This window comes from Lithobates pipiens, unplaced genomic scaffold (assembly GCF_037356315.1).
Source record: "Lithobates pipiens isolate NorthernLeopardFrog02 unplaced genomic scaffold, aLitPip1_a1.2 Scaffold_8, whole genome shotgun sequence".
NCBI lineage: Eukaryota > Metazoa > Chordata > Amphibia > Anura > Ranidae > Lithobates > Lithobates pipiens.
Window position 1 is genome coordinate 72,910,223 of NW_027507903.1, and position 26,527 is coordinate 72,936,749.

The 26,527-nt window shown below is 39.5% G+C and overlaps 1 protein-coding gene across 1 annotated transcript in view; it reads left to right on the plus strand.

Annotated features, from left to right (window-relative positions):
- Positions 1-26,527, plus strand: part of SCG3 (secretogranin III) — a 65,056-nt gene that overhangs the window by 15,143 nt on the left and 23,386 nt on the right. Inside the window, exons 6-8 of the mRNA XM_077470977.1 lie at positions 3,135-3,296; positions 7,766-7,931; positions 10,196-10,312. Coding sequence (XP_077327103.1) covers positions 3,135-3,296; positions 7,766-7,931; positions 10,196-10,312 — 445 coding nt within the window. The remainder of the gene's footprint in view (positions 1-3,134; positions 3,297-7,765; positions 7,932-10,195; positions 10,313-26,527) is intronic.

Consider the following 26,527-nt stretch of genomic DNA (forward strand, 5'->3'; position numbering starts at 1 on the left):
ATGCAGATGGACACAGTGAGGCTGCAAATGGGCATTGTTGACCCTCTTTTCCACTTACAGTAGCTGCTGTCTCGAGTATATACAGTATTTTAGTTTTGCTGACTGCAGTGTTGGACTGGTGAATTTCCATTAAATGGATATTTGATGTTTTTTTATGCCATATTAACATTGAATTTTTCAGCAGAAAAGGTCAACAAAGCAGAAACCTTTGATCTTGGAGGTGACTAGAAAATGAAAGTTTAATAGAATATTATGTAGAGGGGTCGGCACACATCGCTTAAGTTACAGCGCTGGGAATAGCAGGAAGTTAAAGATCCAGAGCCAGAGCTGCAGCACGTCTCAGACGGGTCCGCAGACAATAAATGAAGAAATTAGACGCCAGGAGGCTTAATAAATCAATTCCAGCAGCAGCAGCAGGGAAAGGAGACAGCCAATGCTTATCCTGACTTGTAGGACACGAGCTGGGTGACTAAGACAGAGGAAGGGAAAACATTGGCAGCAATTCTACTGATGACTACTATCACTTGTATTAAAATAGCTGAAATTCACAACATTTTACTGGAGAAAATGACTCGAGTCACTGTGACATTGTGTTATGGAACTTCTTATCTATACAACATGCATAAAATTCTGAGATTACGGAGAGTTTAAATTTTTCAAGTTTAATCCATGTCTATGGGACAGATTTGTTAAAGAGATAATGAGTGTTCACATAGCTTAGTGAATATAATGAAGCATATTCAATCATGTACTAGGAAATGTGCATATGCGCATAGCTGGATGATGGAAATGAACACAGCTTTACTTAAAGGGGAACTCCTTTTTCGTGGGAAAAAAAATGAGCAAATAAAAAAAATTACCTTAGCATATACAATAGCACAAGTCATATTGTAATGAATGTTATGAAAAATTACTTTTCCTTTTCAATCTTCATCTCTGTAATTTTCTGTAAAATGCAATACAATATGGCTACCTACAGGAGTTCTGTACACAGATGGTGTACAGAACGCCCCCTCAAAAAAAAAAAATTCTGCTTGTGGGATTGGCTCACTGAATTTTCCAGAAGTCCCCATTAAGATACAAGTCAGATTTTGAGCATCCCCTGCAACAAAAAATTTAATTTCTGGTGAGAAGGGAAATCACAACTAAAGAGATGCAGACTTTGCCAATTTCCTCATTAGAGCCCTGCAGGTGCAGCAGCTGACTGATAATTATATTGTCACCTCCTCCCATGCCCGCCTCCAGGACTTTTCCTGAGCCTCTCCTATCCTATGGAACTCCCTAACCAAATCTGTCTGACTATCTCCTACTCTGCTTTTAGACAGTACCTGAAAACTTTTCTTTTCTGAGAAGCCTATTTTGCCCCCACCTGACAACTGTACTTTTATTTTCTACATCATATCATCCCCCACATTTATTACCTTTTTTATCACTTGACCCTCACTTCTAGATTGTAAGCTCTAAGAAATAAGGCCCTCTGTTTCCTCCTGTATTGAATTGTATTGTAATTGTACTGTCCCCATGTTGTAAAGCGCTGCGCAAATTACACATTTGAATACATTTTCAAAATAGTTTTTTAGAAGGAGGCAGAAGGACCAAAAAAAAATGTTACAAGGAGTTATGATCTTCTGATCTTCTTTAACCCCCTTATAACTGACCAAAACGCATATGTGCAGCAACAAAAGGGTGGGTTGTAATGCCCAAATGCCGCAAATATGCTTCTTTCAGGGTTGGGCTCAGCCTTTCCTTCTCTGAGCTGGCCGCTGTCGGCTAATTGCCAGCTCCCATCTGTCCCCACAGTTACTCAGCTGTTAATGATCCTGCTTGTCTGCCTTTGCCTTGGTCACATCACAAGAAACTATCTCCTGCATTCCTGTTTAAAGACTGGTTTTGCTGACATTCCTTCTGGCTCCAGATCCTGCTTGCTGCTCCACTAATATGATCCCTGACTTCTGGCTTGGCTGACTATCCATTCCGGTTACTGAACTTTGGCTATGTTTTGACTACATTTGTTCTTTTTACTTTTATTATTATTAAAGAGGAAGTAAACCCTAATGAGTTTACTTCCTCTTTCATTCCCTGCAAAGGTAAAGCATAATGGTCTATTATGCATCGCATAGTAGTCCATTATGTGTCACTTACCTGACACAGGAGCCAGCGAAGTCACCGCTGTCCCCTGTAGTCCGGCGCATCTATCTTCTCAGTGGGTCTCGCTGCTCCGCCGCTGTCATTCGGTGAAGCCGCGATGACGTCACTCCCACGCATGTGCACGGGAGCCGCCACGCGCGGCATATCGCCGTTGACGGCGGCGCGCTCAGTGCGTCTGCGTGCCGCTGTCTATGGCGTATGCGCCGTAGACAGCGGTGCCTGTCTTTCGGCAAATATCTCCTAAACCGTGTAGGTTTAGGAGATATTTCTTGGACCTAGAGTTAAGCCTTAATCTAGGCTTACCTGTAGGTCAAAGTGTGTTGTAAGGGTTTACAACCACTTTAAACAAGTGTGATTTAACTGTACTTCTTTCTCGGTCTGATTTCATGGTTTCTGACAGCTTTTCAGCATAAAGACTGAGCTGTCAAAGACAGCTCTCAGTCTGGGGTAATGATCAGTAGCCAGCAGGAGCGGCTTCCTATCATGTGAACACTGTGATGGTTACATGATCGCCAATCTGTCCTTCCCCCAGGTGTTCCAAACTATTTAAAGGGACACTGGGGTGGGAAGTAGGGGGTTAAATACCATGTTGATCTTTTTTACGTGTTTGACTTCTGTGTACCTTGTAAGGTGGCTTTCATTGTTTGTTAACTCCTGGACAATCTAGTTGTGTGGCTGCCTCTTCTGTATTTTCTGAGACAGTGATTACTCAGCTCAGGAAATTCAGTGTGGAGTCACAACTACTAATCTGCTCTATCTCAGTGACTAATTACCGAAGCCATTGGATCAGCATGACGGCCAAGGAACTGTCATCAATGGCATCCTCGATACTTCCTCAGTACAGATTTCCTTTTAGCAGACTGTAAAATAAATGGTCCACTTGGCCTGTCCTGCAGTTGGCAGCATTACTGTTGGGCTGATTCAACAGTATGATGTAATGAACTAAGTATAGTTTAATGAGCATTGTCCTTTTTTTTTTTTACCAGATTACAGAAAGCCAGGCATACGCATTAGAAGATGAGGTGGCTGTTGTTCTACAACAGTTAATTGCTAATGAGGCTAAAAATCGCGAAAAGGGATCAGAAGACGTGGATTATCCTGCAGTCAGAACAGACGCCAATACAGAGGAGAAGCAAGAGGGCAGAATGGTAAGTTTCTTGATCCTGATTGGTTAATGGAAGAGTGCAGAGCTTGGCCTTACAGAATAATTATTTTACTAAAGCTTTTATTGAAGATGCCTCATATATTGATTAGATATCAGGTTAATAATAACGGTGTCCTGCAATCTCCATATCATTGTTCACAAAGCAGAAAAGGGGTTTGCAGTTATTTTCTTGTTCAATTTATTTACATTGTTAAAACAAATTCAAGGGGTAAAGGCCCCAGAATATTTTTTTATTTTTTAGTTGAAGAAGATACAAGGAGCTTTAAGATGTGTCTAATCAAGAAGATATTGTTAAGTTAGTTACTGTTACACCATCTTATGTTACATTATGAGATATTAGAACACGTATGATTATTCAAAGTTTTTAGCTTAGAAGGGGACAAGGGTTTTAATTAACATTGATATGTGTCTACAAAACAATCATTATTGTCACAATGGCACCATTGGTTCACAATCGGATGCAGAGATTTGAAGAAGAGGGAAATTAGCAGTTCAAGAGTGGGAGGATAGCGGGGGGTTTTCCCCTCCCCATGGACAGCATGGGTGTTTAGTAACTCAAAGATGTAGTACACTGTGGTTCGCTTGGGAGTATGAAATCCATGAAGACCATTGCAAAGGTTACAGTCCAGTACTGTGTAAATCAAAAGTCAGCCCAAAAGTCTTCTAGTTCTTGGACACGACCACCATATACACTCCTGTCCACAAATTCAAAAACAGAGGTGTGAGTAGTAGGGTACAAATTTAGGACTTTATATGAATTATCTAAGGCTAGAAAATTAAATCAAAATGAATGGTCTTGGCCATGGCAGAGTATACGAGGGGGTGCTAATACGTATTGAGTCTTACCCAGAAAAATTGAGCTAGGAAGCTGTAACTGCCACACTATTCTACATATTCCCCCAGGAAGTCAATGCAGTTGTGACATCTGTCCTGCATCTTCTTAAGTCCCTGCAAATAAAATACATCGCACCCTTCCCTTGGAGAAACAGGAACTTGATTATGGTCCTATGCGCTTCCACATTAGATTTTTCTGGAGGTGCTGTCATATTCATTTTGGACCTGAAAAAGAAAGATACGTTAAAATCATAGGTAGTTGATTTTTGCCTCATTGAATATAGACAAATTGGCCAGTACACCCTGTAATGTACAGCTTTCTAGCTACATTTTTTTCTGGGTAAGGCTCCATACTTATCAGCACCCCCTCGTATTTCCTCACAATCTTCTTCAGGGTTTTCCAAGTTCCTCCTGTCAGAATTTGCAGTTATTTTTATGTAGCAAAATATTACTTTATAGCATTACATATTATTATTCATACACGATTTGTGAACTGAGAGGGCTACCTTGGTGCAGATTCATGCAGATCACTACTAAATATTAAACTCTGGAGAATCTGCAGATTGGAAAAAAAATTAAGATGGGCAAGAACATTTTGTTGGTTAGTTCTGTCTTTTGTTTCTGTCCCTAGCAGATATGCTCCTTTTCTGAAATTGGCAGATAATCATTCAGAATGCCTCCACCCAGTATTACATGTTTCCCATTAATAAAGACCTTAGAAAAAATGTGTTACTCTGTGTAGCTAGTGAATTGATGCCTGTTCAACGTTTTATGTGATCAATTCCATTGGATTCATCTCCAACCCTTATCTGGTCTACAGCTTCATGTCTAGAGATTGTACAAAAGATGTTAAAAAATATGTAATTTGCCTTTTGGGTTGAATAGTAGGTCACATGACTCATTGCAGTTGAATGTTGAAGACAGATCATAGGATCTTTTCACCAAGATTTGTATTGAAGTTTATGTTAGATGTTCTGGAATTAAAGTATAACCAAAAGCAAAACTTTTTTTAGGGTAGAGTGGAGAGGGATTAGAACACCTGCCGGGTTTTTGTTGCTGCCTATGCCCCTGTTAGGGAGATTTACCATCTATATTTGTTGTGTATACCATTATCATCAAGATTCAAAATAAAAGGAAATCTCAAATTGTAACGGCAATAGAGAAAAAACCTTCCATGGGGACACTAGTACTGGTGACAACCATAGATTCCCTCATTTTAGAAGGATTTCCTCTCACTTCCTGATTTAGCTATGACCGTTATAGAGTTATACATCTCTCCTACTCTATCCAAATGAAAAAAAAAACTTTCCTCTTTAGTTCTATTTTAAAGTGTAACTTCAGGCAAAACCTATATATATATATATATATATATATATATATATATATATAGATCCTTACCATCAGTGTGATAGACGATTTGCGATTTTGGAGGACACTCTATTTGTGTTTAAGTTTATTTGTGCTGATTTTGCACATTGTTATATTGCACTTTATTGAGGGAAGTTCGTTCATTTTGTTATTTTTATGATTTTATGGCTCTATGATATTAATTTCTTTAGTCCTTTTTCTTTTTGCACCATTATCTGTGCAATTAACAGTATTTTACAGGGGGGGTTTACACATATTGAGTTATTTAAAAGGGTGTAGTGCTGTTGTTTGTCCGCATAGTCTGTGTATCTCTTTTGAATATTTGCACAGTAGGTATTGAGTTGTTTTGTAGGAGGTTGTTTTTGTTTCAAGGTGTACAAGATGACAGGGATGAGTCCTGGACGGCAGGTATATTTCCCTACTATTTGGGTTGTGATCCTCTTAGGAAGATAGTTTGAAGACCTGGTTGAGTACTCAGGGGTTCTCACCCATGCAGGGTGAGGTGTCTTGGGGTAGTTCAGTTGGAGAGGACTGATTTTCAGTACGCTCTGGATTGGTACGTCCTTATTAGGGACCTGGAATTCTGAGTTTCAGAGAGACCCTTGGATAGGAAACAACCTCCAAACTCTGATTACGGGGACTGAAACTCATCTGCATCAGGAGTCCATAAAAAGAAAAGGAAACAGTCAGCACCAGTCTGTGTGAGTTGGAGTAAAGCAGAGCACAGCTGAGTGAGCAATGTGGGCTGGCTTGTGGCTGAGACACGGCTGCTGAACTGTGGAGACCTCCTTTTGGGGAACCCTGAGGCAGACGGGGGCTTTCAAACACCCTGTAAGGAATGCGTGGTGGTGCGTCGACCCTTTAATTTTGTTGTACCAACACTTTATGAACTTTTGTTTGCTGAAGATATTTTTCTGTTTGCCTATTATTTTTTTAAATAAAAAAATATTTTTTTTATTGTTGTCTGTGTCTGCACATCTATTGCACTAATTGAGAAGTGTTAAAGGGTAACTCCACTTTTGCGGGGGGGGGGGGGGGGAAACAGCAAAATAAAATATAATAATAATATAGGATATACATTGTGACACAAGTCATATTGTAATTGAATGGTATTGAAAATTACCTTTTTCTTTACAATCTGCAGCGCTGTAATTTTATGTAAAATGCAATGTAATATGGCTACCTGGAGGTGTTCTGTACACAGAATGTGTACTTAATACCCCTCATAAACATCTCCTGTTGAGTCCTGTGTGATTGGCTCCCTGATTTTCCCAGAAGTCTACACTAAAATACAAACCAGATTTCAGGCATCCCCCGCAACAAAAATGTCATTTTTGGTGTGATAACCCCAAAAGGAAATCACGTCTAAAGGGATGCAGACCCTGCGATTTTCCTCATTATAGCCCTGCAGGTGCAGCAGCTGATTGATAATTACGAATCCACTCCCATACAGATTTACTCATGGACACAGAAAAACACACAGGGATTTCTTCAGAATAACAAAGGGTAGGAATTTGCAACAAACTTTGTTAAAATCCTTGCAATGTGCATATATCATCCAGAGGGGATTTTTTTTTCTCAACAAAAGTGGAGTTACTCTTTAAATTATTTAAAGTCATGGAGGGCAGAAAAGAAGTCATGGCATACCCAAATGAGTGCAAACATAAAGCATGCTAAGAAGTCCATATAAGATGCATGCCAGGAGATGACTCATTGCACCACGCTGCCCACTTTTTGAAAAATAAAATAATATTTTTGTCACTGGGTGATTACATGTGGGCGAAGTTACTATTTGGCATCCAAATTATCAGTTGTAATTGCAATGCTGAGTAATGTTGTTATTTAATTATTAACTCTTTGGCAAATGAAAATTCTCCAGAGATGAATACAGTATGCAGCTATATAAAGTACATGAGATCATATGGAATGAACATAGATCTTCTACACATTTGTTTTCTAAAATAAATTCCAATATTATTTACTTTAGCTTTCCTCTACAGGAAAGCCTTATTAATTTTGAAAACAAATCTATAATATATACAGTGTGTGTGTGTATATATATATATATATATATATATATAAATAATATATATTATATATATATATATATATATAAATAATATATATATATATATATATATATATATATATATATATATATACATACATATATTATTATATATTATATATAAATATATAATATACATTTTATATTACTTTATTTTATTCTTTTGTATACTTATAATTAAGGAACCACAAGAGAAGGAAGTCTCAGAACAGAGCACCAGTGTTGCTGGCAGTGACTGGTCCCCTGCACCTAATATGGAAAGGAGGAATGAAATGCCTTCGGAAGAAAACTTTGAAGATTTACAATATTTCCCAAATTTTTATCAACTCATAAAGAGCCTTAATGCAGGTATATAATAAATAATAACTTATTCCTACACCATTGTATTAACCTTCACTGGAAAAGCATAGACTAGGGCTGTCCAACTTTTTGACCTTCCTGGGCCACATAGGAAGACCTGGCACCTCTCCACACCTGCCAAACACCTCTACGTCATTGCTCAGCTGAACAGCAGCCCGAGCTCCAGCTGTGATACATTCCACCAAGGCTTGAGAAAGTTGGACCTGCCCCCAAAACATGTTGCCATGATTACCATACTGATGCTCTCTGTTTCCTGAGAGGAAGTGGACAGAATGTTTCACAGCCAGAGCAATAAAAAAAGAAAATTCCAAATATGTGGGTTGTCACCAGAATAGTAATATAGGGAAAATCTTCCATTGGGGGCACACACAGGTGACAACCAGGGATTCCCTTAATTTGGAGTGATTTCCTCCCACTTCCAGTTTTGCCTTCGGTATAGGAAGTGAAAGGAAATCTTCTCAATGGGACACAGGTGGTAAAAGTATAATTGACAGGGTTATATCTCTCTCTTCCTCTATCCAAATGTTTTTTTTTAAGTTTGCCTTTAGGTCTACTGTAAAGCTGAACTCCAGCTTTTCTTAGAGGCTAAGGCTACATACAGCATACCGCACTATGTTCCGGGTTGGAGCCAAGACTTCCTGTCTCATACCTGGAACACAGTAGAGTCTATCTGTTCACCACTCCATGATGATGTAACAAAAGTAATGTACTTATCGTCCAATTTAATTAAATTATTATTAATTTTTTTATTTTTTGGGGAAAATTGGTACTAAATTTAAAGCAAACCTGTCTTTACAAAATAAAAACTATTAAGCAAAATTGGCACACAATTACAGCTGCCTTAATGTGTTATAGCTTTTTTTATTTTTCATACCATCAGCTGAAATTTGGAGTATATTTTGCCTATGATTACACATCAGTATTCTATAATGTAATGCCTGTGTGACCTTTTGAAAAGAATGGGGGAGGAGGGGGGTGCCTAATTATTTTTCAGATAGTTGGTATTTGTAAAAAAAAAAAAAAAAAGTATTTGGATTCCAAGGGCACTTAGCACTGTTAGCCCTTGTAGACATGGTCGGAGATTCCGACAACCAAATCCGTCGGAGTTTGATGTTGCATACACACGGTCGGACTAAATTGTCGGAAAATCCGATTGTACATAACGTGATAACGTTATTTCGTTACGGCGGGACTACGTTCAGGCTAGTAGCCAATAGCTTTGGTCTAGGAATTTGATCTGAGCATGCTTGGCACTTTGTCCATCGGAGTAGGCTACACATGATCGGAGTATGTCCGATAGGAGCATTTTGTCAGAAAATTTTACCGGCAAGTTGGAAAACTTGGTCCGTCAGATATTCCGACGGAAACAGTCCGATGCTGACCACACACAGTCGGAATATCCGACAAAACGGTCCGATAGGACACATTCCGTCGGAATCTCCGACCGTGTGTACAAGGGCTTAGGCTTGATTCACATCTATGTATGTTGCTTTTGAGCATTTCTGCAGTACTTTTTCTGTGCTTTTTTGCATTTTTGAACACATGATTTTGCCACGTTTTTGCCTCAATTCATGATTCGTGTTTTTTTTATGTTTTTTTTTATTTTTTTGGGGGAAAAATTGGTCTTGTGCAGATAAAAAAATGCAAATTCCGGCAAAATTTTACATGCTTTTCTGCAGCTTCTCCATTGAAGTCTTTTAAACCAAAAATGCAAAAAAAAGCAGCATTTTCTGTTTAAAAAAGCCAATGACCCTTCAAAAGCCAATGTCAATGCACAAAAATGCATTGACATGAACGTGTTCCATAGGAACACATGTTAAAAATAATGTCCGGCGTTTTTGCAAAAAGCATGTAAAAACGCGTTGTGTGAATGGAACGTCATTCTAAAGGCAAAGGGTTTATACTGGCTCCTCGTAAGGCTGGATTCACACCTATGCAGTTTTAGTGCTTTTTGCATTTTGCTGATTTGCACTACAGTCCATGTAACATGGTTTCCTATGGAGCACGTTCTGTAGTGCAAATCTGCAAAATGCAAAAAAATGCATAGGTGTGAATCCAGCCTTATACAGGAACTTGTATGACAGTGTTGCTTATAATTGTATAAGGTATGGCAAGATTACTTTAACTGTGCAGTGATTGATAATATATTGAAATATATTGATAAAATTTTATTTAAAATTAGTTGTATGAGTAATTATATTTGTGTTTATAAATGTTATAATTCTACCTAATTTCCACATTGTTATCCATAGAAAATGATGCTAAAGAAAAGGAAACATTAATAACCATAATGAAAACTCTTATTGACTTTGTGAAAATGATGGTAAAATATGGAACAATTACACCAGAAGAAGGAGTCAATTATTTAGGTAAGAGCATTTACATATACATACAAATTAAAACAAATGGAGCTTCTTGACTGCAACTGGAAAAAAAAAACAGCAAAGTAAAAAAAAACGAAAAAAAAAAAATGTTTGCAGCATAACTGTAAATCATTTAACTTTTTTAGGAAGAAATAACTCATATAAATTATAGATAAAGTAGATCTTTAAATTGCATATGTACATTAATATGTTGCTGCAATTTCAAAATATATTTTTAGTCTTTTTTCATTTTCATGCTTCATTAACCACCTCATTACTAGCATGTTTTACTTCCTTCTTTTCCAAACCATTTTTCAGTTTTTAGTTCTGTGATAGTTTGGCTGACAATTATTCTTCATCCAGTAGTGTTCCCAAATAAACGTTATCTCATTTTTTTTTTTTTTTTTGACAAATAGACACAAATACATCTTTAACTTTATTTTGGTGTTTTTAGCCATTTGTTTATTTTTTTACTATATAAAAAAATACCCACAATTTTCCTTTTCATTCTGTTATAAAATATATCAATCAAATAGTTTTTCTTCATAAAGAAAGTGTAATAAATGAAAATGTATTCTGTGGTAGGTGTCATACTTACACATGTAAAAGCAGAAGGAGGGTGTATACACTCTATGGAGGGAGGTGGTATATGTTGTACAGGCAGGAGGATGTGTATACAGGGCCAGATTTACATCTCAGGAGCCTATAGGCAGAGAATTCAGAAGCTCCCCTCACCCCATAAAAAAGATAGTAAGACTGAATTTTTTTTCTTGATTAAATTACAGCAAAGGTCTAGGAAACTTAAAATTTCAGTAAAAAACACAGAGAATTTTAGGGCAAACAGATGCAATAAGCTCCCCATATTTTGGTACAATATAAAAGAAGAGGCCGCACTGAGTAAATAGATACCCAACATGTCAAACCTTACATTTTTGTGCACCTGTGAAATGACGACATACTTCAGTACCCTATATTTTCCATAGGTGATGCTTCAAAAGCCCCCTATAGGCCATCAGTTTAGTGTTACTGAGTTCTTGTGCTAGAATTATTGCTCTCACTATATAAAATGTGTATCACAATCAATGTTTTCATGTTTAGGCACCTCCCACGCATGCGTTTACATGCGTATATGTGGGGGGGGGTGCATAAAACAATTTTGGGAGGATTTTATGTGCTTGGGTGTAACTTTATTTATTTGTTTATTTTAATGTTTTTACTTGCTTTTTTTTTCTTTTTTAATCACATAGGGGACAAAAAGTCCTGGTGTGAGGGTCTGGATCGCATTCCACATCTCATTTCAATACATCCCTTCCCTGTTATGCTAGGAAGGGTGACCAAGGAGTGACGTCATACACATCACTTTCCAGGTCACTAACAAGAAGGGGAGGAGAGAGGATGTGTGTCTGCTCTTCTCCCTCCCCTCCACCCGCCAGCACCCACCATGTCGGTCCCGGGCCCGCAGATGGGCAAGTGGAGTCTGAAATACATGGCGGGGGGTATATGGGGGGAGGAGGGCAGTACTGGGGGTGCGTAGAAGCATTTGGATTGCTTTTACCTAACAGGCAGCAGTCTGCCTGTCACTTTTACACACATTCCTGGTGGCTGCAGTCACCGGATTGTGTGTGAAACATCCTGCTGTCAGGTCCATATGTTGTACGGACCTGGCAGCGAAAGGGTTAAAACAAACTCATACTGATAGGTGCCCCTCTAAGAAGGGCACCTGTAGACTCGTGCCTACAGTGCCTAGTGGAAAATCCAGCCCCGTGTCTATATAGATTATTTACAGTGCCTTGCAAAATTATTCACCCCCCTTGGCTTTTTACCTATTTTATTGCATTACAGCCTTTAGTTCAATGTTTTTTTAAAATCTGAATTATATGTGATGGATCAGAACACAATAGTCTAAGTTGGTGAAGTAAAATTAGAAAAATATATACATAAAACTATTTTTCAGGAAAAAAAAAATGATAATTGGCATGTGCGTATGTATATTCATTCCCTTTGTTATGAAGCCCATAAAAAGCTCTGGTTCAACAATTACCTTCAGAAGTCACATAATTAGTGAAATGATATCCACCTGTGTGCAATCTAAGTGTCACATGATCTGTCATTACATATACACACCTTTTTAAAGGGCCCCAGAGGCTGCAACACCTAAGCAAGAGGCACCACTAACCAAACACTGCCATGAAGACCAAAGAACTCTCCAAACAAGTAAAGGGCAATGTTATTAAGAATTACAAGTCAGGGTTAGGTTATAAAAAAATCCAAATCTTTGATGATCCCTAGGAGCACCATCAAATCTATCATAACCAAAGGGAAAGAACGTGGCACAGCAGCAAACCTGCCAAGAGACGGCCACACACCAAAACTCACGGACCGGACAAGGAAGGCATTAATCAGAGAGGCAACACAGAGACCTATGGTAATCCTGGACGAGCTGCAGAGTTTCACTGCAGAGACTGGAGTATCTGTACATAGAATGACAATAAGCCGTACGCTCCATAGAGTTGGGTTTTATGGCAGAGTGGCCAGAAGAAAGCCATTACTTTCAGCAAAAAACAAAATGGCACGTTTTGAGTTTGTGAAAAGGCATGTGGGAGACTCCCAAAATGTATGGAGGAAGGTTCTCTGGTCTGATGAGACAAAAATTGAACTTTTTAGCCATCAACGAAAACGCTATCTCTGGCGCAAACCCAACAAATCACATCACCCAAAGAACACCATCCCCACAGAGAAACATGGTGTTGGCAGCATCATGCTGTGGGGATGTTTTTCAGCAGTCAGGACTGGGAAACTGGTCAAAGTTGAGGGAAAAATGGATGGTGCTAAATACAGGGATATTCTTAAGCAAAACCTGTACCACTCTGTATGTGATTTGAGGATAGGACGGAGGTTCACCTTCCAGCAGGACAATGACCCCAAACACACTGCTAAAGCAACACTTGAGTGGTTTTAGCCCTTGTACACATGGTCGGACATTCCGACAACCAAATCCGTCGGATTTTTTCCGACGGATTTTGTCCGAAACTGTCGCATGCACACGGTCGGACAAATTGTCGGAAAATCCGATCGTTCAGAACGTGAAGACGTTATTTTTTTAAGACGGGACTACGTTCACGCTAGTAGCCAATAGCTTTTGTGTAGGAATTTGATCTGAGCATGCGTGGAACTTTGTCCGATCGGAATTCTCTACACATGATCGGACAAAGTCCGATCGTATCATGTTGTCGGAAAATTTTATAGCCAAGCTGGAAAACTTGGTCCGTCGGATATTCAGACGGAAACAGTCCGATGGAGACCACACACGGTCAGATTATCCGACAACACGGTCCGATCGGACATTTTCCGTCCGAATGTCCGACATTGTGTACAAGGGCCAAGAGGAAACATGTAAATGTGTTGGAATGGCCTTGTCAAAGCCCAGACCTCAATCCAATAGAAAATCTGTGGTCAGACTTAAAGATTGCTGTTCACAAGCGCAAACCATCCAACTTGAAGGCGCTGGACCAGTTTTGGAAGGAGGAATGGGCAGAAATCCCAGTGGTAAGATGTAGCAAGCTCATAGAGACTTATCCAAAGCAACGTGCAAAAGGTGTCTTTACATTTACAAAATATTGACTTTAGGGGGGTGAATAGTTAGGTACATTGACTTTTTCTGTTATTTTATCCTATTTGTTGTTTGCTTCACAATAAAAAAAAAATCTTCAAAGTTGTGGGCATGTTCTGTAAGTTAAATGATGCAAATCCTCAAACAATCCATGTTAATTCCAGGTTGTGAGGCAACAAAACACGAAAAATGCCAAGGGGGTGAATACTTTGGCAAGGTACTGTAAGGGTGCGATACTCACACATGTACGGGCAAAAATGTTGTGTATACATTTTATAGGGGGGTGTCATGTACAGGCAGGAAGGGGTGTATTATAGTGATCATAATGCAGCATTTTCCTGATTGAGGTATTATAGGAAATATAATGCATTATAGCACAGAAAGAAAAGGCCTGGTAATAAAGCGGTATTACAGGCAGGTATACAAGTAGTTAATCAATTGATTCATTATGCAGGGCTGTAAGTCCTAATATTTGACTTTGACATGGAAAAAAAAAATCACATTTTCTTAGCTGTCACTTATCTTCATTCTACGTTCTCTGCCCCTGAATATCATTTAATAACAGGCTGCTGTGGTCTGTATTTACCAAGCCAGCTTTTCTCATCCAAAGGCAGCACAGACTTTGCACTCTATTCATTCTGCAGAGAAAACATCTGCAAACTAACTAGATCAAATAACAACCGAGTAATGCATACTGCAGAGATCAGGATCTTTACATATCATGTCTATTGATTTTTTCAAGCCAGAGTATAGGAGATATATGTAATCCAATACCATGAGCATAACGGGAAATATCCCACGAAGAACACTACAGTTCTCGGCTGTAATATGGATCTGAATGACTTTAGGAAAAATATGCAACATTTTTGATCTCACAGCAAAATTTCCATGACCCCATGAAGGTTCAAGGTCTTTCGGATTCCACTTGTCAGGGTTTTCAAAGAAAATTGTGATGTGGACAATAAATGCCGGTTATACGGGCTGAATAACAGAGACGGGGATGCCCTTGTAAATTTTCCTAGCCTGTTTATAACCTTGGTTCTTTTTATCGCCAAACAATGCATCTGCTTATAAATATTTATATGTGCTTGCTAAGCTATAGGTGTGCGGTGCGTCTGTGGACGCCGTGCGCTGATATCTGATGCCCTGCATTCTGCAGACAAAAGAACTGTTCACTGTCACAATGGCCGCTCTGAGAACCTGAAATGGGAAGTATATTAACCAGACAAGAGAATTGGAGTGAATAATAATAAAATTGTGATAGACACCAAATAGAACTTGTTAGCGTTGGGGATAAAAAAAATTCCTAGAGAACTTTTGTAATTTCCCAGGAAATGATATGGCAATTTAAAGTGATAATAAACCCTTATATACATGACTAGCCTCAGGTGATACACAGTCATTTTTTAAAGCAGCAATAAACCCAAGAGCATTTATCATTTATTATATTGCAGCTTACCAATTCTTAGATGCGATAGTTTTATTTTTTAGGCTTTCTTTTTTTTTATTTTCACCTGGTGATCCTGCCAGTAAGTCTGTTTTTTTTCTAATTCAGTTCTTTTTATTGGTACATTAAAGCGTTAGTAAACCACTGCAAAAAAAAACAAAAACAAATTTCCCCTGCAATATAATAGCATAATATGCTAGTATGTATCACGTACTAGCACATTATGAAATACTTACCTTGAGAAAGTCACGTGACATGTGACGCAACGCATTGGGAGGAGCCTAGTGATGACATCTGTAGTGCTTATTGCATACTAGATGCGGAGTGAGGAGATACTTGCGTCTGATCTTTAAACAAAGTGCTGGTTGTTATTTCAACAAATGTGAGTGAGAATATCCATCCTTGGAGATTGTCATTATTAATAGCATTGCGCAATGGTGTGCTTTTCTTTTGTTTTTGCCCTTATGTGAGCACCACTATACACTGAAACCCTGATATTATAAAACGGAAAAAGGTCGGCAGGAATCTGAGCGAGGATTTTTTTTTAGGATCGCTGTGAACTGGCTGTTTCTTATTGAGGTGGCGTCCTATGAATATTGCTTGCACACAGAGGAATCTATCTATATGCAATGGTGTCAGATCACTATTTTAATGGTTGTAGCTTTATTCATTCAATTATTTGTTATTTTAGCAATTTTTAGAATTTATTATGAGTGCTTTAGTATTTTCACTTCATATTTAGGAGATCATTTTACTTACAGGTAAGCCTTATTATAAGCTTAATTTTAGGTAAAAATCACAAAACGAACTTTACTACCGGTTTAAGAAAATAAATAAACAGCTGTCAAGCCCACGCAGGGGCTAAAGCATCTGCATGAAACATAGTACAAAGCAAGGATGCTAACACGTGTTCAAACTCCCAAGGGGCAGACCGCTCAAGGTTGGTGTCAAGATTTGGGTGAAACAGGTCACATCACGGGGCTAGCTAAAAGAAAAAAAAATGAGGAGGAGGAGACAAGAGAGTATAAGGGAAAACAAATAGAGGAGAAAGGTTGGGGAAGAGTCCCCATAGACACAGGTATACCCCAAAACAAGAGCTAAAAGTAGGACAAGCTGGCCAGGTGAAAGACTGTAACCCATCATTAAGCCATGACTCCCACATCTTTAAAGGAGGCATACAGCCAAAGCTCGTTTGGCTGTACTTCTTCTGTGGATCACAGCAGTGCAGATCATTTTGCACTTCTGTGACCCGCTTTCAGCAGAGAGCGGGTTGAAGCCTCGGCTGACGTCACAGAGCAGGTCCAGGCTCTGGAAAGATCGTGACCATATGATCGGGATCCACCCACATGCCTGAACCGGCATCCGGCTCAGCCTCTCAGCGAGGCACTGAGAGCCTGAGTCGGCTGCTCCCATCCCCTCTACAGCCCAGCACTCCAGAGAGAGGGGGGGCAGAGAAGACAGTGGTGACTGATAGTCACCAGCTCTCTGCTCAGGGAGCTCTGAGAACTGAGCGATTGGCAGTGTTTGATTGCTCGGTTCTCAGCCTTAGAGTAGGAGGGGGACAGATGCAGAATCGAACCAATGCTGCATCCTCCTAGGTAAGTATGATTCTAAAATAAAACACATTCCCACACTTCTCTTTCAAGAATTTGGGTTGTGAATCAGTGTAAGTTTGATGTTTTTTCATCAGAACAAGCTGTCTTGCAGCTGTAGCAATTAGGGGGTTGAGGAAAATCATACACCACTGACAGGGATGCTTACAGTGAGCAACTTATTTAGGTAAAACCTTTATCCCAAAAGCAACACAACTGTTGTTACTGTAAAGCCCCATACACACTATCAGATTTTATGCTGATTTTTGTCTTCAGATTTTCCCAAACTCTATACCGTAACATGAGGTCAAACCTTAGGGGTTTCAATTTGTATGCAATCAAGCAGGCCCTTGCACTACATGGTTTTGGTAAATCTGAAGACAAAAATCAGCAGAAAATCTGATAGTGTGTATGGGGCATTACTGGTTAAAAGTGACAAACAGAGTGAAACACTGCGCTATTAATCAGAGTTACATATAAACATCAAAGAGAAATAGCAGATCCCAAATAAACATTCATATACAGAGTTGCGCTAATAAAACACCAGTGATAAAAAATCCAAATGTGACGAGAAGTAAGGATTCTTTAACGATATCCACACCATCCACCACCTTAAAGTGTGTAATCCCTCAGCTATCACCTTTATCATGAGTAAAAGTGCTCGCTTACCAGCTAGCATGGACCTCCTATCACAGAAGGTCAGTAACACTTGTGACATCACCGCACTTCTCAAATCCTGGAAGGATAGGCTGTTGTGATTTAGCCGGCCGGCTTATATGATTCTAATGCGATTTTATACTATTCTTGATGTAAGTGAAATTACCTATGCTCTGAATGAAGTTTTTAAGAATTTTATACTATGGTGAGCCTTTTATATTTTGGGGATCTTCTGTGACAATGCCACCTGTATGGTGGATCCATATGCCTTAAGACGTTTCCTGGATGGTAAAGACCCTGGCTTGGTTTAGAGCCACAGGTGTCACTGACCTTCGGTGATAGGAGGTCCATGCTAGCTTGTAAGGCTGCTTTCACACTGCAGCGGGAGCGGCGTCGGCGGTAAAGTGCCGCTATTTTTAGCGGCGCTTTACTGTCGTTTTAGCGGCGGTGTGCGGGCGCTAGCGGGGTGGTTTTAACCCCCGCTAGCGGCCGAAAAGGGGTTAAACCCGCCCGCAAAGCGCCGCTGCAGCGGCGCTTTGCCGGCGGTATTGCCGCGGTGTCCCATTGATTTCAATGGGTAGGAGCGGTTTAGGAGCGGTGAATAGGAGCGGTGAAGCCAGCGCATCGCTCCAGTGTGAAAGCCCTCCGGCTTTCACACTGGAGTTAAAGGGGCCGGTTTTTTTCAGGCGTTACACAGGCGCTATTTTTAGCGCTGTAACGCCTGAATACCGCCCCAGTGTGAAAGCAGCCTTAGTGAGCACTTTTACTTATGGTGGTGGTGATAGCTGAAGGATAAGGCCTTGCACACACGGTACGAAAATCAGAAGGGAAAAGTCATAAGACGAGCTGTCTGCGGATTTTCGGATCGTTAGTACGGTGCTTTCGATAGCCGAATTTACTTTTTTATCAGACAAAAGTAGGATGTACAGGCTATAAAAAAAATTTCGGATGTGAATTCAATGTCTGATTTTCGGATGGTCAGAAATCGTCACACAAAATTCACACAAAACACGCATGATCAGAATCAAGGAATGAGCCGGAAGAGTTCGGTCTTGTAAACTAGCGTTTGTAATCTAGAATTAACATGTGTGACGTGGCAATTGATGAAATGTCAAAATGCAGCGCACAATGTAGAGACATCATCGCCTTTAATGGGATAATAATGAAGCAGCTTTGCTGGTGATACTGATGGAGTTATGCCAAATGTATTTTAAAAGGCATTTGTTTTGTACGATCTGAAAATCCCAAATCAACGCTCACCAAACTTCTACTGAAATGAAATTCACAGAAGGGTGGCGCTTGAGAAATGAACTTCTTCTTTATACTCTCATAGATCGTCACTACGTTTGTGTGTGTCAAACGACGATTTGCGGATAGTTAGTATGCTAGACAAAATCCTGCACATGTGCTTTTGACAAAAATCAGATGCTCGGTCGTACAACAATCAAACCGTGTGTACGAGGCCTAACACACTTTAAGGTGGCGGATGCTGTGGATATCATTAAAGAATCCTTACTTCTCATCACATTTGGACTTTTTATCACTGGTGTTTTATTAGCGCAACTCTGTATATGAACGTTTAACTGGTTGAAAGTGTTAACGAAGTTTGGCTTCAATTTGTTTAGTATATCTAAATCTTCTAGTCCATCTAAAGCCGTACCCATGATCGGATTTTCTTCAGACAAAACTTTGGACTTTTTTCCGAAGGCGTGTGCCTGGATTTTGTCTTGCATGCAAACGGAAAGGAATTGTCAGCCAACAAACACGAACGTAGTGATGTACTATGTGGGTTTTCAGATCTTTAGTGCCACCCTCTGGGCTCCTTCTGCAAATTTTATGTTAGAAGTTTGGAGAGTGTTGATTTGCGCTTTTCATTTAGCAATGTTCAGTTTGCGCTTTTCAGTTTGTTTCTGAGCGGCCTTGGAGCTATTGCTTTGAACCAAGTCCAGTCCAGGAACAGGAGGAGGAGGATTTCTTGGGCCAAAAATTGTTTGCTTTATTAATCGTGACCAATTATGTCATATGCCTTTGCTGCGGGAGCTCCAGGAGAATAATCCGGATGATTTTCAGAATTATCTCCGGATGATGGACTCCTGCTTTCACCAACTCTTGGCATTGTTGACCCCCTCTATTAACCTCCCTGGCGGTATGATTCAGTCTGGTTTTAGGTGCTGAAAGCAGTACAATTATTTTGCATGAAAATTTGGCGTTTTAAAATGTAGTCATGTAATTCTTAGGAATAACTCTCTTAAATCTGTTCAAACCAGAGTCTAGCAGACATCCCGGGTATGATAAAGTTTATAATATAATCAGGGCTCAAGTCCTGCTGGAACGCATGGGAACGGAGTTCCTGTACTTTTTCCACAACAGGAACTCAGTTCCAATTAGCAGCCGTGTCCTGCAAGACTATGAAATATGCAAGGTGCGTGACAGGTGCTACACCAGCAGCCGCCGACACAGCTCGCAATAGTAAGTACTGCACACCTGACCATTCAGGCATTGCCAGTAGGGGGCCCCATGACAGCTTCCGCTTCAATCTACCTGTCAATCACAGCTAGCTGACAGGTAGATCAGGTCTAGGTCTAGCTGACGGGTAGATCAGGTCTAGGTCTAGCTGACGGGTAGATCAGCTATTCTGCTCACAGGACATGCAGGGAGAGAGGTGAGCTGAGGGAGGAACATCAGTTTGGGGTGGTAAGCTGAGCACAATACCTGGCAAAGTTTAATGCCAGGAGGGAGGTTTATGTGGAAATATGTGAAGGGTTGGAATAGCAGCGAGTGTGTGTTGGAGCCCCTGCAGAGTTTGCGGCCCCCTAGCTAACATACATCTCCTAAGCAGGAACACATCACTATCTCCCCAAACATTCTGTCCAGATAATGTGCAGTTCATTTATGACCTTTCCGTTGAATGCTGATTATTCAGAGAATTACCATATTTATGTTTATTGAGGATTGTTTTTTTTTTTTATGTACTAACAGTTAAGCTTCATACACACAATACGAAATTGGATGAAAAATACCACTTTTGAAGCGTTCGTGCATATGAGGCGTGTCATTTTTTATTTCTTTTTTGGTGGGGGAGTGGACCTTGGGTGGGAGTTCCCACACTTTTTTCCCCAGAACTTGACCCCTGAATATAATAAATAATAATAAAAATTATTCAATAATGTAATCAAATCCTAAAACACTGAAAAAGGCACACGTTTTGGTTGCTATGGACAATCTCCAAATTTCAGGCAGAAAAAACAGTATTTATTAAAAAAAAACTGCATGCAGGGCACTGCACAGACCACTAGGGACAAAGGGGGTGTGTATTTTTTAATACAGTACTGTAATCTGTAAGATTACAGTGCTGTGTGTGTTTTGTATACTTTTACTTTTTTGAATTTGCCGCCGTTCTCCACTCCCGTGCGCCGTAACGTCGCAGGGAACAGAGCTTGGCGGCATTCGGCACTGTGAATCGAGCGGAGGACGGCTCGATCACACAGCGCGGAGGACATCGCTTGATCCAACGGACAAGGTAAGTAACTCTCCCTGTGTCCTCCCCTGCATCCAGCGATACGATCCTGAGTCTGGCTCGGGGTTACCGCTCCTGTTAGTAAAATCCCAACCCGAGCCAGACTCAGGATTACTGCTAGGGGGGTTAAGAAGCAAGACACATGCATGAGGCTTTTATTTTATTTTTTGATTGAAAAATAATGATTTGATTTGGTATATTTTCTATATTTTTGGATGATTAGAATTCACTTTTTGGTTAAGTCATATTGGCAGATAGCATGTCTAATTCTATTTGTTTTCTTTTTTTAATGCACAATAAAAAAATTGTGGAGAATAATATTTGGTTGTGTGTTTTACTTCAAATGACAGTTTGGGATTAGGCAGTTACATTTAAAAAATACAATGTAAAATTGACAAGAGACACCAACATAGTTGTATCTTTGATCTTAAAAACTAGGGTTAATGGTGTTTTGGTAATTTGCCCAAAAAAAAAAAAAAAAATTATAATATTATTCTTGATATCACTAGGAAAAAAAGCCTTTGAAAATTTGTTTGCAATAACTCAATCAGTTTCACCAGCAAAGCAGCTTCATTATTATCCCATTAAAGAAGAAGAGAATGTGCACTGCATTTTGATATTTCATAATTTGCCACGCCACAAATGTTCATTCTCCATTACGAACGCTAGTTTAGAAGACCAACCGCTTCTGGTTCGTCCTTGTTTCCGAGCATGTGTCTTTGTATGATGGACGTGTGTACACACGCTCGGAAAATCCCACAACACATATTTGTCAGCGGAAAATTTTAAAACCGGCCATCCAACATTTGTCCATGGAAAAATCTGATAACAATTGTCCAATGGAGCGTACAAACAATCAGTTTTTCCGCCAACAGCCTGGAAAATCAGCGTTGGAAAATCAGATTGTGTGTATGCGGCTTAAGACTACCCTCCTCCAGACTAACATTGCTGCTGTTCAAAGGTGTCTCTGTTGCTCCTTCAGAGTTACTAGACAGATCATCAGGTGAAAATGAACCCAGCCACCACATCTAATGATTGGTAAGCTGCAATATATTACACTTTTGGCATTGGGTTTAACGCTGGGTTCACACTAGCTGTGGCCGCGGCAGGGGGTCCGGTGCGTCCCTGTATACTGTTTCAGGTGTGAATCAGATCCACATTTTTGGCTGAATTCGCACCTGAAATGGAGCAAAAGCCGCACAGGACCCGTTTCCAGTGCGCTACGGAGATGTATGAACTGGCTCCATTGAGAGACAGTCAGTCTCCTGCCATGGATGCAGATTTTTTCGCATCAGTGTGAATCCTCCTACGTGAGCTGAACCTGTTTATCCGTGAAGCGATTGGGCCGTCAATTCATTTAATTGGCCATATTAATAATTTATTCTGACCATTGAACTGAATTAACACTCAAGTGCTAAAGGCGCATTTAGATGCATTTACATGCGTTTAGGCACGGCAAGCATTTTTTCTTCTGCTAAAACTCTGCTGCTCCTGGAGACACTGGCTGTGTTTTTTTTATTTTTCTGCCTCTAAATTCCTTTAAAAACGTATGTGTGCATGCAGGTGAGTTTAGGAAGAAAAAGCAGCAGAGAAAACATTGAGTGTGGATGAGGCCACAGTATCACATGATATAAGAGTAGGGCAATGATGGGCCAAAGCCTGTGTTTAGCTCTAGATTTTGGATTAAATTAAATCCTGTGATAGGTTTATGGCTGGGAGACCCAGGTTTATGTCTGGAATTAGAAATAAAATCAAACACCTAATTTGTAAAAGGATATGTCCCCTTTTTTTAATTACTGACCTCCTTTCTCCTTAGAAAGCAAATAGAGGCCACTTAGAGCCTTCACCTGCCAAGCTCAATTACTACAGAGTCTGTTGGCTGTCTCTTGTGTCTTGGAGAGCCCCAAGCAATTATTATTATTCACAACCTCAGATACCTCCTAGACTGAGCCTCCTGAGCGTTAATATAATAACGCAGCCAACACTACCTTGGCTGCAAGTATTATTTTTCTGAAAAATAAATACCATCCATAGCCATTAGGCAAATATAACGTGCATAAATTAGTAACTATCATTAGTAACTCTTCATTAAATAATAATCTTAATATGTAGCTACATTGTAAGATTTAGATATGTTCTTGATTTTAACCACTTTCATTCTAGACCAATTCTGACATTTCTCTCCTACATGTAAAATTCATAGTTTTTTTGCTATAAAATTCCATAGAATATTTTTTTTTTTTTTTTTAGCAAAGACCCTAGAGAATACAATGGAGGTCATTGCAACTTTTTATCTCACATTGTAATTATGCAGCAATTTTTTCATGCTTTAAAAACAAAAAAAACAAAGTTAGCCCATTTTTTTTTTTATGTGAAAGATGAAGTTACGCTGAGTGAATAGATGCCTAACATGTCACGCTTTAAAATTGCACACGCTCGTGGAATGGTGCCAAACTTCGGTACTTAAAAATCCCCATAGGCGACATTTTAATTTTTTTTACTGGTTACATGTTTTGAGTTACAGAGGAGGTCTAGTGCTAGAATTATTGCTCTCGCTCTAATGTCCGCGGCGATGCCTCACATGTGAGCACACAGGGACAGGGGCGCTTTAAATTAAAATTTTATTTAATTGTTTATTGACATATTTTTTTTTATCACTTTTATTCCTATTACAAGGAATGTAAACATCCCTTGTACTAGGAATATGGCATGATCGGTCCTCTTTACAGTGGGATATGGAGTCAGTAAGACCCCACATCTCCCATCTAGGCTGGGAAGCCTGATATCAAAACAAATAAATAAACGATCTCGGATTCCCAGCCGAGGTGGCGCCATTTGATGCCTGTAGCTGCACCCATCATTCAGATATACTCCCACAAATTCAAGGACGTCATGTGACGTACCTTGGATGGGAAGAGGTTAAAATTTAAACCATTTATTCAGCTACAATATATTGTCCATGTATGAACATTTGTCATATTTTACAGGTTTCAGTGTAAAAGAGATCTACAAAAGGGTAGAAAGCTGTCTAGGAAAAATAACCCCCGAGTCCATTATAGTGGAAAATCATAGGAAAATGTATATGATGTAATAATTTAGTATTTGGATTTTTTTTTTATGTGTATGACTTCATATGGAACTCCGCCTTTGGCTAAAAACATACTATATTGGTATAGTATGTGGTTCGTCCCACGAGCCACTGGTGAAACCACCGAGCAAAGCAGGGGATACACTGGCCAACACACCAGGGCTGGCTTAATGCATGGGTCCCCTGGGCACTGCCCATAGATCCCAGGTGCTTGGGGGCCTCATGATGATCTTGCATTAGGCTCTGCCACTATAGTCCAACAGGAGGCATGACAGCAGTATCACTCACTACTCCACTAAAGCGATCAGATTTTCCGATGAACATTTTGTCTGTTTTTTGTTGCATGCTAGTCTCATATTGAAAATGAAGAGGTTACACACCATCCAAAAATACTTGTATGACAAAATTCAACTTCAGAAGTGACGTAATGTGTTGAATAGTTTTGTATGTATTCTTTAGTTAGCATGCGTAGTCTTGCTCAGAAATTATTTTTTTTTTCAGACGAAAACCATACTAATTAAATGAAAGTCGGACATTGTGTTCACGTACGATTAAAATTTTATAGCCTGCACATCCAGCTTTTGTCGTACGAAAAACCGGAATCGGCTGTCAAAAGCACCGTACTAACGATCTGTAAATCAGCAGATCATTCATCGGATTACATTCATTTTCTGATTTTCTTATTGTGTGTACAGGCCTTAATGCCTCATGCACACTGGACGTTTTTGGACGATTTTACAGCTACTGTTTTAAGCTTCATACGTTTTTTCGACAGTCAATAAACTCCCCATCATGTTATCCTATGTGTCCATGCACATATAGGCTGTTATCAACTGTTTTTGGCTTCAGGCGTTTTTTTCTACAGTCAATAAACTCCCCATCATATTATCCTATGTGTCCATGCACATATACGCTTTTATCAACTGTTTTTGGCTGGGGTGTTTTTTGGCTGTAAAAAAACCCCCAAAACTAGTGTGTTCTGAGAGGAGTTTTTCAGCTGTTTTCAGCTGTAAAAACGTAAAAAAAAAATGCTGCTAATCGCCGATAAATGCTCAAAAACACGGATCACCAGTGTTTTTTAACATTTTTGATCCATTGAAAAAAAGCGATAACACGGAAAACCGATAAAATAATAATGAATTAAATAATAAATGCTAAAAAAAAAAAATGCTAAAAAAAAACGCTGAAAAACGTATTGCAAAGCTACTGCCATTTTTATAACTTTATTTTAACGTCCAGTGTGCATGAGGCTTCAATCTTAGGACATGTCCCATATGTCACCAGACTAGACAAATGAGGCATCCATGAGAAAAACAAACATATGGGCAGTTTGCTTCGCTGACAAGTTCTGCATTGCAAACTATGAGAACAACACTAGGCTATTACCTTATGTTTTCACTTTATTAAACAGAGAGGAGATAAGGGCGCTCTGGTGGAGGTGGATCGCTGGTCAGAGGGATGACAGTGATGAGGTGGCACTTCTAGCAGCACTTTGGTTAGAGGAGAAGCAACTCTGGAGATATAAAAAAGGAAAAGAAAGGCGACTCTAAGTGCAGTATGCAAAATGTAATAAAGTGCACAAAGGTGCTTTTAACCCTTTGTGCACTGTATTAAATTAGGCACCTTTCTTTTCCTTTTTCTTCACTTTATTAAAGCTGGCCATAGATGGATCAAATCTCAGCTGGTTCAGCAGTGACTGGCCGAGATTCAATCAATCAATGGGCAGGCTGATCCATCAATCAACTTCAGTACAACCAGCCCTGTCAAATTTTTTGCATGCAATCACTGCCGGTGGATATAGACGCTAGCAGTAATCGTGTTCTGCCAGCTGAGATGGCTCCCTGCCGGCAGAACACATTAGTGCGCCGGGAGGGATTTCTCCATCAACACTGACTCTGTTGAGAGGAGAATCAAGCAGTTTTCTTTCCTTCCACCATGCGAGAAAATTGTATAATCTACTGTATGGATTGCTTAACTTATATTGAAATTTTATAAGCCATAATAAGAGGATGTATCAGCAAGCCACAAGGAAAGGACAATGTCTGTATTATTCCTAAATTCTTTATAGAACTGTATCAAGCAGTAAGCTTCAAAACAACTTTTTTAAATCTTTGCAAGCCATATATATATATATATTAAAGTTTTGAGCCAAACTCATGCCATATTGTAATCATCTGTTTTACTAAACATTCTATTTTATTCAGCACATGTAGAGTGTCAACCATATTAGTTACTACCGTGATTGTTATGATGCTCTTGAGAATTACACCGATCGGCCATAACATTATGACTGTCCACCATGACCCGTCA